General features: G+C 42.9%; 1 protein-coding gene across 1 annotated transcript; it reads left to right on the forward strand.

Moving 5' to 3' along the window:
- The first annotated feature begins 2040 nt into the window (after positions 1 to 2040).
- On the forward strand, positions 2041 to 3801 carry LOC103985914 (putative pectinesterase/pectinesterase inhibitor 28). Its single transcript, XM_009403768.2, has 2 exons — positions 2041 to 3001; positions 3083 to 3801. The coding sequence occupies exons 1-2, from the start codon at positions 2041 to 2043 to the stop codon at positions 3799 to 3801; spliced, it is 1680 nt and encodes a 559-aa protein (XP_009402043.2).
- Positions 3802 to 11236: the final 7435 nt, after the last annotated feature.

Genomic DNA, 11236 nt, shown 5'->3' on the forward strand with positions numbered 1-11236 from the left:
TCTCTCAACGAGGGACCAGAAGAATCGGGAAGGTCGTAGTCCCACCATGAACGCCTGCATCAACAAAGAGGGGTGAGCATCGGATAATCCCCGGATCTGCGTTGCAAAACGGTTCACAAAGTGGGAGAGGGACTCGTCCTCCCTCTGGTGTAGTCCGAGAAGCAAGGCAACGGACGGTTTCGATCGTGCGCTGGCCAGGAAGTTGAGCTCGAAGTCTCTGGCGAGCTGGTTGAATGAGGCGACCGTCCCGGTCCTCAGGCCACTGTACCACGCGCGGGCTGGTCCTCTTAGAGTTGTGGGGAACGCCCTGCACATCAGAGCGTCAGAGGTTCCATACAGTGCCATTTGGGTGTGGAAGGCAGCTACATGGTCCGCTGGGTCGATGGAGTCATCGTATGTGTCCAGAGAGGGGAGACGAAAGTTCTGTGGGACTGTTTGATCCTGTATTTCAGGGACGAATGGGGATCCCTGATGTACGTCCTCCCCGAGCTCTCCTCTTGACCTGCTGACCTCCTTCTACACCTCGTCAAGCCGTTGACTGACGAGGAGCAACTGGGGTCACAGGGAGTCCGTCGAGGCCGAAGGAAGGGCATCGGGTTGCGCGTGGCCTCTCCGGTCCGCCGTCACTCGATCCCCGACTGGGGACGACGGGACTCGAGGCGAAGCGGGAAGCTCCAAGGGCTGCGCATGAGCCTGAATGGGCGGCTCCTGCTATCGCACCGGTTCAGCGGCCGGCGGGTGCACCATACTGGTCAGAACTTGGACCTGATGGGTGAGGTCGAGAAAGGCCTCATACGAGACGGGCGACGGTTCGGCGGAGGGGGTGTCGGGCGGCAACAAACCCAGGTCGTTGAAGATCCGCTACTAGTGCTCTGAAGTTATGGCGGGGTGTTCGTTGCGGAGACCCGTCCACGGGGAATGTTCCCCCGGAGCCCCGATCGGGTGCGTCCCCTCGACTGCGGGTTCAACCGAGTCGGTCTGGCAATCCCTCGACATGAGGGCCCTCCTTCTAGCGCCAAAATGTTGGTGTAAACAACTTTAAGCCGTGGCCTCGGGGCCGACGCGGTTCGGTTCGGGTCCGGATGACGGGGGATCTCTCCGGGGGGGGAGGGGGGGGTTCCTCGAGACTACAGAGGTTGCCGGCTCTGGTCGGTTCGGTCGTGGAGGTGGGTCACCGTTTCCTTCGGGAAGGGGCTCCTCGCCAATGTGTCCAGAGAGAGGCGCCTCGTCTTCGTCCCTGCACATAGGTCGGGTTGGGATGCTCGACCCGACCCCTCCGATGATTAAGTTAGTTAGTGGTCGTAGAAGTTTTTCCCGTGTTTCCTCTCGTTCCCTCTACCCTGGCGCTCAGAATGCAAGGGTATTTATAGGGGAGTTTAGTGTCACCTGACGTGCCTGCTCGCAGGGGGCAGGATCGTACCTTCTGATGACGTCTGACATCGCTGTTGGCGTGGCGTGAGGAATCGAAGCTGAGTGGTCGTTAATGGGCATCAGTTGGCGTTTCGGCCCGTATCGGCCAGGCGCTGTCAGCCCGACAAAGATGTGGGGCGTCAGTTGATGTTATGCAAGTCTTATCGTAATTATCACCCTCATCAAGTTTGAATTAGCATCAAATGATAATTAGGTATTGAAATTAACTGCAGTGAAATAACTATAAATTTAAATTCTTAGAATATATGAAAACTTAGCATAACTAAAAATGTTTAGTTTTCCTCCTGCAACAGTTTAACCAGATGTGATGGTGCAAATCTATTAGGTCATAAATAGACTCTTATCTCTGACCAGACGTTATTTTTGTCTTCGTGGCTCTCCTGCATCCTCGTCTGTGTCCACCGTCGCAAATCCACGGCCATCTTCTTTCTTGGTCCTGTCCCCCTAACTCCTCTATATAAAGAAGGGCCAGATTCCTGTCACTCCTCACCCATCCGACCTTGGGGTCATCCCCTTTCTCTTCTGTAGGATAACCCCATTAGTCTCTGCCTTGGTAGGCCACTGCAAAACCTCTCAAAGCGTTGTTTAGAGAATAGAGAGGCAAACACCATGGGGAACATGAAGGTTGCTGCTCTCAGCGTCTCCGCCATCGTCCTCGTGGCAATCGTGGCGACCGTCGCCGTCACCATATCGAACCTCGACTCCGAACCGGCGAAAACACAGTTCTCAAGCTCGCAGAAGAACATCAAGGACTTCTGCAACCCCACCGACTACCAGGAGACTTGCGAGAGCACCCTCTCCGCGGCGGCCGGTAACTCCACCGACCCCAAGGAGCTCGTCAACCTGGCCTTCCAGATCACGATCGACCAGATCAAGGAGGCCTTCAACCACTCCACCGTGTTGTCGGAGGCTGCCAAGAACCCACGCACCTCCGATGCGCTCGAGAACTGCCGCGAGCTCCTCGACTACGCCATCGACGATCTCAGGAGCTCCATCGACCAGCTCGAAGGCTTCTCCCTGATCAAGCTCGACAAGTTCCTGGACGACCTAAAGGTGTGGATCAGCGCCTCCATCACGTATCAGGAGACGTGCCTCGACGGGTTCGAGAACACGACCACCAACGCCGCGGAGTCGATGCGGAAGGCGCTGAACAGCTCCGCCGAGATGACGAGCAACATCTTGGCCATCGTCATCAATTTGGACAACACGCTCGACTCCCTCAACCTTGGTATCAGCCGGAAGCTCCTCTCCGGAGAGTACCCGTCGTGGGTCTCCCTCGGCAAGAGAAGGCTCCTCCAGCTGAGCCCAGCCGAGCTGAAGCCCAACGTCACTGTAGCTCAGGATGGCACCGGCGACGTGAAGACCATCAACGATGCCCTCCTCCGCGTCCCGAAGAAAAGCAACCATACATTCGTCATCTACATCAAGGAAGGAGTGTACAAGGAGAAAGTTCAGGTTAACCGGAGCCTCACCAACGTGATTATGGTCGGCGACGGGACGAACAAGACTAAGATAACCGGCAGCCTCAACTACATCGACGGCACCGCGACCTTCAAAACCGCCACTGTCGGTGGGTGCACCATGCGCTAAGTTGTTTAGGTAATGGTGAAGTGCTGGTACTAACGACTAAATTATTCGTGTGACGACGCAGCTGTCATTGGCGATGGATTCATCGGCAAGGACCTCTGGATCGAGAACTCGGCCGGGGCGGCAAAGCACCAGGCGGTGGCGCTCCGTGTGCAGTCCGACAAGTCGGTCTTCTACAACGTGCGGATTGACGGGTACCAGGACACGCTCTACGTCCATACCAAGCGCCAGTTCTACCGCGACTGCAACATCTCCGGCACCATCGACTTCATCTTTGGCGACGGCGCGGCGGTGTTACAGAACTGCCTGATCCTGGCGAGGAAGCCGATGGACAACCAGCAGAACATCGTGACGGCGCAGGGGCGCAAGGACCGGCGCCAGGCCACCGCCATCGTCCTCCACAACTGCACCATCAGCGCCGACCCCGCCTTCTTCCCCTTCCGGGAGAAGCTGCCGACGTTCCTCGGCCGGCCGTGGAAGGAGTTCTCGAGGACTTTCGTTCTGCAGTCGCAGCTGGACGATCTGATCGACCCAAAGGGGTGGCTTCCGTGGTTCGAGAACTTCGGCCTCAACACCTGCTTCTACACCGAGCTCGACAACCGCGGCCCCGGCGCCAACACGAGCCAAAGGGTGAAGTGGAAGGGGGTGAAGACCATCGGCTACGCCCACGCCCAGAAGTTCACCGTCGAGCACTTCATCCAGGGCAACGCATGGTTGCCGAAGTCCGGCGTGCCCTACATTCCCGGCCTCCTGCCGATGACCGAGGCCGGCAGAATCCACTGATGAAGCCGCTCTGTTAGGTAGATGACAGTCCAACCGCGCACGTCCCTGGCGGAGATGTTGGAATGCAGCTAAATCTCTTGGTGATAGCAACCCAAGTGAAGAGGTTTTTGCCTGTTGCGTGCATGTAGCATTAGAGATGATGACCGATGTTGTTCCGATACATTAACCATTTCTATTTTGTTCATCAAGGAAATGGTTCAACTTTACCACCTAGCTTGCAAGATGATTCAAGCTAGTCGTCATGAAAATTGTGTAGTACAACAGCATGTAGGAAGATAAACATGAACAGAAACCATGCATGGAATTTGAAGAAACTAGAAAAAGTATGTTGAAATAGCTGATACATAAGCAGCCTAATGTATCAATTCTTTTTTGGTGTATCCGACACCTTATTCATCATCTCCATTTTCATGTTGGTTCAATTATTCATGATCACAGATTCATGAATGGAAGGAATGCCTTCAGTGTAAGAATGAAATTACATTTTTGATGTGGGATAACATAAGAGATGTTGGGTGATATCAATATCTATTTTTTTTCTAATTGTACCCAATTAACGATATCTTAATCTATTTTAAATGGATACATTAGACAAGGATATCCGAATTAAAGAAAACTCTACTCCATTATCAACTCTACTCACAAGAACAAGACTTTGAGGCGTCAGTTATAGCTTCAGGATTGTGTTTGATCGGGCTTGAAACTGATAAACTATGAAATGTATGAAATGTAATTACAGAGTTCATTTAGATAGTGAGCTTTTGATAGCTATTTATACTCAGGAAGAATTTTTCTCAATTGCTCATAGATTTTCTTAATTGCTTAGAGATTTCCTCAACTGCCTTGAGGAAATCTTATCTACTATCATGCCCCCATAAGATTGAGCTTCTATCAAGGATGCCGATCTTAGACCCATGAAATAAAAATAGTTTGCGGGCGAGAGGCTTTGTGAGTGAGTCTGCTAGTTGATCAGCCGTATGTATGTGAGAAACACGGAGTTGATGTCTGACAACTTGATCTTGCACGAAGTGGAAGTTGATGGCAATGTGTTTCATGCGGGAATGAAACATTGGATTGACACATAAGTAGGTAGCTCCAATATTATCACAATATATTGTAGGAGTAACTATAGAGTTGACGTTGAGTTCCTTAAGCAGATTTGTGACCCAATTGAGTTTAGCAGCGACGGTGGTGATAGCACGGTATTCAGCTTCAGTTGTAGATCGTACAATCGTCTTTTATTTTTTAGAACTCCAACTGATTGGAGTAGCTCCAAGGAAGACAATGTACCATGACGTGGATGTTCTATCATCAAAGTTCCCTACCCAATCAGCATCAACAATGACATGAAGATGGAGTAAAGCATTTTTGCGAAAAAAAATGCCATGATTAAGAGTCCCTTTAAAATATCACAAAATTCGTTTGACCGCAGACCAATGCGTAGTAGATGGTCGATGCATGAATTGCAATAATGTATTGATGACAAATGAGATATCTGGACAGGTAAGAGCCAAGTACTGTAAGGAGCCAAGGACTTGTCGATATTGAGTCGAATCTGTAGCAGGGCTTCTATCACATAATTTGAGTGATTCACTGGTAGAGAGAGTTGTAATATTTTTCGCATCCTGCATGTTTGTCTTTGATAATAAATCTTGAATATACTTTCTTTGTGATAGGAAGAGACATGAAGATGTAAATGTTGCTTCCACTCTCAGAAAGTAGGCCAAAGTTCCTAGCTCTTTGAGGGAGAATCGATCGGCCAAGTGCTTTAGAAATGCCTTAGTCTCCAAAGGATCATTGCCTGTGACAATGATATGATCCACATACACCAAAAGATATATTGTGCTTCCATTGTGTTGGCATATGAATAATGAGGTATTAGACTTGTAATTGATGAAGCTAATTGAGGTAAAAAATGAGCCAAGCTCTGTATACCAAGCCCTTGGAGCTTGACGAAGTCCATAAATAACTTTTTGAAGTTTGCAGATATGCCTCGAATACTGAGGATGAACGAAACCAGGAGGTTGCTGCATAAAGGCATCATCAGTAAAAGACTCATGTAAAAAGGTATTGTTAACATCCAATTGTCATATGTGCCAGCCCTTTGAGATGACCAAACTCAGGATAAGATGGATTGTTGTAAGTTTAATAACGGGACTAAATGTCTCTGTGAAGTCGACACTAAGTCATTGATGAAACCCTTTGGCGACTATACGTGCTTTATATCTGGCAACGGATTCGTTTGGGTTCCGCTTAATTCGAAAGACTAATTTACACCCGATGATATTTTGTATGTGATGAAAGGGTACTAAGGTCCATGTAGAGCTATGGAGGAGAGCATCGTATTCGTCACACATAGCTTTACGCCAGTGAGAAGATTTTTGAGCTTGAGTGATTGTAGTGGGTTCACGGGCCTGGAGGTATAACCGAAGGCTAGTCACTTGCATGGACGGGCCAACCGTCGACACGTCAATGTCACTAGGTCTAAAAGAAGGTAAAGTCAGCAATGCCGAGGGTATTACTTCATTAATAGAGGAAACTTGTGAGGAAGGGAGTGAAGAAATAGAGAGAGTGAGAAGTTGTTGAACTGGAGTAATAGTAGTATGCGGATCTTGAGGGTAGAAAGGAGAAACCAGTTTCAACGATATGCCGATGTTTGCATTCGATAGAGCCAACCAATTAGGAAGTATATGGGAGTGACTTAAAGTGTTTTAGATTAATGTTGCCGAGGTGCGCCGAGGTAGAGGAAATGACAAGTGACCACTAGCTCAGGTAAGAGAACACAACGAAACAGGGTAAGTCCGGCATGAGCAAAGGCTGCGATAGGGAGTTCTACTAGTAGTGATTCGATGGTGGACGACAAAGTCTCAGCAGAATCAGATCTAGAGATCGGATCAACAACGATTGCGCTGACGAGATTGTGTGAGGAGTCAAACAACAAGAAGAGGGCTTGCTCTAGGCAAGCGATTATGATACCATAATAAACTATAAAATGTATGAAATATAATTACAGAGTTCATCTAGATAGTGAGGTTTTGATAGCTATTTATACACAGGAAAGAGATTTTCCTCGATCGCTCATAGATTTCCTCAATTGCTTACAGATTTCCGTTTAGGAAGTCTTATCTGCTATCAAAAACAACCTCAAACAGAGCCAACTAGAAAAAGACCTTCCTGAAAACTCTTATCGGTCTTTATCTCGGTCTTTATCCCCTACCATGTCGAATACCTCTCAACCCCTTGTCGCTTCATCGATCCTCGTTCTGACAGCGAGCATGGGAGATGTTCAGCTCCCTCTCAGGCTGTCCTCCACATACGTCATCCATCTCCGCTGCAACAAGCGAAGGGGGCATCCATTTCCCTCCCTCCAATCATTTCCCTTTTGCCTTGACCTTCTTCAGGTTCCCCCCGCAACCTCCCCATGCTGTTCCCCTTCTCCTCCAGAAGAAGAGAAGGCCATGCAAGTGATGGTGGCGACACCAGCAACGCGAAGAAGGGCAGACGCAGACGACGATGGTATTTCTTCATCAGGAGCAAAATTAGCTTACGAAGCAGAAGCTGCAGCAGCATCCCCGTCGGTGGAGGAGAAGGTGGCTCTGGATCTCCTGGATGCCAGAAGAGCCCTCTTAAAGAGGCATCTCCGTCCTCGTCTACCTTGCACTCGTCTGCACTGGAGAAAAAGCTATGTAGCGATGGAAACAGCAACGAAGAAGATGATGCCTTAGAAGATCACCAACTTGGATTCTTCTGAACCTTCCACAAGTCGCAATGACTCGGGCAAATTGCAAGGAGAATCTATCGAGTCTTTGGCAAGCAATTACTGGTGTCGCCGCTTGATAACTCGCTGAAGGACGAAAAAGAGACTGATATCGATCAAAATAAAGCTGAAACGAGATCAGATAATTCAGAGGCCTCTTCACAGGATGGTGAGGCATTAACAGGCTTACGGCCGGACGCTCCTAGTGACGTCCTCAAGATTGAAACAGGCGATCATGACACTGCCACCAGCGAATTTGAAGTCGGAGCGGATGACTCTTTGTTCTCAGTAGAGCAATATGAAAAGCTGGAAACGGAGATTGAGGTTACACAATCGTCGCCGATGAGTAAGGAAATAGAAGCACACGAAGCCCATCCCAACCAGAGGGACGATCCTTACCTGGTCATGGAGCTAACCGAGAGGAGTTCGGCCAGTTCTTTTACCCTCTTCAAGAGCAAAATGATGCATGGCATTAGCAACTCACGAGGGTTGTCATCGATGGCCATGCAGTGGCACTTGAATAAAAGATCTGCTGTTTCGTGGTCGACTTTGAAGAAGCAGCAGCAAGCTGGTGAATGCACCGGACGTGAGATTTGGAGCAAGAAAATCCTAATGGGGAAGCGGTGCCAGGAGCGACTGTCATTCTTTCATCTCTGACGGATTCGACCTCTGGTGGAAGAAGAGGAGGATTGATAAGATAAGATTTTCTTACATGTTATAAATAGGAGAGGAACAATTTAATGTATTTAAGTATTTTTATTTCTTCAATAAATTTTTTTCAATAAAGTTTCTTCAATAATTATTTTTATCTTTTATTATTTTTATCATGGTATTAGAGCAGTGAAAAAAAAGTGAAGCTTCCTTCGGCCAGCGATCAATGCTGTTAAAAAAAATAAAACTTCGCCTTTGCTCTACTCGCGATTGGTATCCTTGACAGGAGCACCATCTTACAGGAGAACTGTTGGAACTGGGATACAGTTCCATTCAGAGGATTCAGTTCGTGAACAGTGTTGTCTTTTTTTCCGGATACGAGATCATGTCTGCATGTTATCGCAAGGAATAGAGCTTCATTAAAATAATGAAGCTTAGCAAACGTGTTTCATATCAAGTTCCTGTTTCCGATGCTATTAAATCTCCAGGAGTCATTATTATAGTGGATGATCGACCAAACTAAATCTTGCTCATATAAGGTGTTTCTTTGAGATGCTGATCCAAATATAAGAAAACCAAGATTTTAGCTTGAAAAAGGTACTTGTCCTTTTTATGCAGCCTTTTAAGCCAGCTTCCACGGTTCTTTTGATGCATCTGAGTAATCTTTTCTCATGGAATACAGATAAGTTATGGTCGACGCTTTCACAAAATGTTCTAATTATCCTATATGTTTTCTGTTTCTGCATCATCGACTCAACGACCGATATTCCACAGATCTCTCGGTATCTGCTCTTGATTTGTAACAGCAGAATACACATTCCATGATTGGCACATGCCACTGTGCTATACTTGGAATGTACATTGTATAAGAATAAAATTATAATTATGCTATTATATGAAATAATTTAATATCAAAATTTGAAATTAAATAGTTATAGATCAAATATTAGATGTGCATATCTTTTATATTATTCAAAATATTTTTATTTATTCATAGAACTACTTTAATCTATTGAATATAAAAAAAATGATCTATAAGTGAACTAGACTCTCCTTCGCCTTTTTTTCTCTTTACTATAGACCAATATAAATGATGAAATACAGACAAAAAAAAAATGATAATAGATCTACAATCTCATGTTGTATTATGTTATCATACGTATGCGGAAGATCATATTTATTTATAAACAATTATATGAGTACTTTCCATTAATATAATATCATTAGGAATCTTACCATAATTTAACTTCTTCTATGGACCGATAATCATAATCAGAATCAAATCAGATTTATAATATATTTTATCTAATTAAATAATGTCATATAATCTAATAATACCTACTTGGTCTATTAATTGATAAGATATAAAAGAATTCAATATCATAATAAATAAAATAAATAAAATATATAATTAATTTTACTTAATTGGTTTTTAAAAATTTTAAAAAATATTTTACATGTAGTCATAATTTTTAAAATAAGCAAATAAGTACAATAATACTCTATTAAATCTTATTACTAATGCGAGTCATAGTAATTATATGTCATCAATATCATACTATCTTTTATGTATTACAATACTATTAATCCTTCCTAATGCAGTCCATAATGATTTATATAATTTATCTTGTCAAGATATTTTTATTGTCATATTAAACTATAATATCCATATATATAAATATAAACATGATGATAAAAATAAATAATTTTAATTAAGTAAATAAAAATATCAATAATAATATCTACTTAAACATATATCATCATATCTTTTATTAGTTGCTCACAAGCCTTTTTTTGAGAACATATTCTATAAACACTTTAGACTATAAAACTTTAATAAATAGATTAGCAATTATCAAAGTGATGCTTAGATTCTCAATTGACACTCATTGTTTTTAAACTTTTTATTTGTCTATCACGTGCTTTATCTCGATATGCTTAGAATCACTAGAATACTTATTATTCTTAAATAAAAAAACTAATACGGTGTTATCATAAAATATCTTTAGCAACCTAGCAAATGAATTGACCGTACTAAGTTCTAAAATGAAATTTCGTAGCTATAAAACTTGATTTATGATCTAGAAACATATCATAAATTCAGCTTTCATTATTAATGATACAATAAGCAATTACTTTATACTTTTTCAAAAAATTATTCCTCTAACTAACATGAATATGAATCCTGAAGTGAACTTATCGAGGTAATTTACAAAATTAACATCTGAATATCCCATCACTTCAAACTTATCTCATCTTCTATATGTGCATATGTAGTCTTTCATCCATTGTAGATATCTCATCATTTTTTTATAGTTTTTCAATATTCCATTCTTGAGTTGTTATGGTATCTACCTAATATTTAAATTATAAAACTAATATCTTATTTCATATATGTTTGAGCATATAATAGACTTCCAACTATGTATATATAGGAATATCCTTTATTTGATTTTTTAAATCATTTTTTAGATATTAGTTTTTACTGAATTTTTTATTTCTAGTAATAGATGTATTATTAGTTGAACAAAGTTGGGTCCTAAATCTCATAAAGACTTGATCAGTATACCCTTTCTAAGATAATCCTAGTAATTTTTAGAATCTATCCCTAAATATGTCAATATCAATAACATAAAATATTTTATTCATATCAACCATGTTAAAATTCTTAATGAGAAATATATTGGTTTCGTACAATAAATCAATATTACTAATGATAGTAAACAAAATATCATCCATATATAATACTAATATAATAAACTTACTATCTTTAGATATATACATTAATTAGTAGTATTTTTTAAAATTTAAAAAATAATGATATAATGAAATTTTATATACCATTGTCTAAATGTTTGTTTAAGGTTATAAATACATTTTTTAAGTTTGTAAGCCTAACTTTTCTTTTCCTTCTTTTGAATCCTTCAGGTTATTCAATGTGGATTTTCGAAGTCTAGATTCTCATTTAGAAATATTATTTTCGTATCCATTTGATATAGCATAAGATCATAATAAGCTATTAATATC

Source organism: Musa acuminata, chromosome BXJ2-5 (genome assembly GCF_036884655.1).
Source record: "Musa acuminata AAA Group cultivar baxijiao chromosome BXJ2-5, Cavendish_Baxijiao_AAA, whole genome shotgun sequence".
NCBI classification, from domain to species: Eukaryota; Viridiplantae; Streptophyta; class Magnoliopsida; order Zingiberales; family Musaceae; genus Musa; species Musa acuminata.

What these genes read in the sequence shown, in the direction of transcription:
- LOC103985914 (XM_009403768.2), top strand. Translation starts at nt 2,041, where the DNA reads ATGGGGAACATGAAGGTTGCTGCTCTCAGCGTCTCCGCCATCGTCCTC. An exon ending in CTTCAAAACCGCCACTGTCG is followed by an intron (nt 3,002 to 3,082) that starts GTGGGTGCACCA and finishes GTGACGACGCAG; the next exon opens with CTGTCATTGGCGATGGATTC.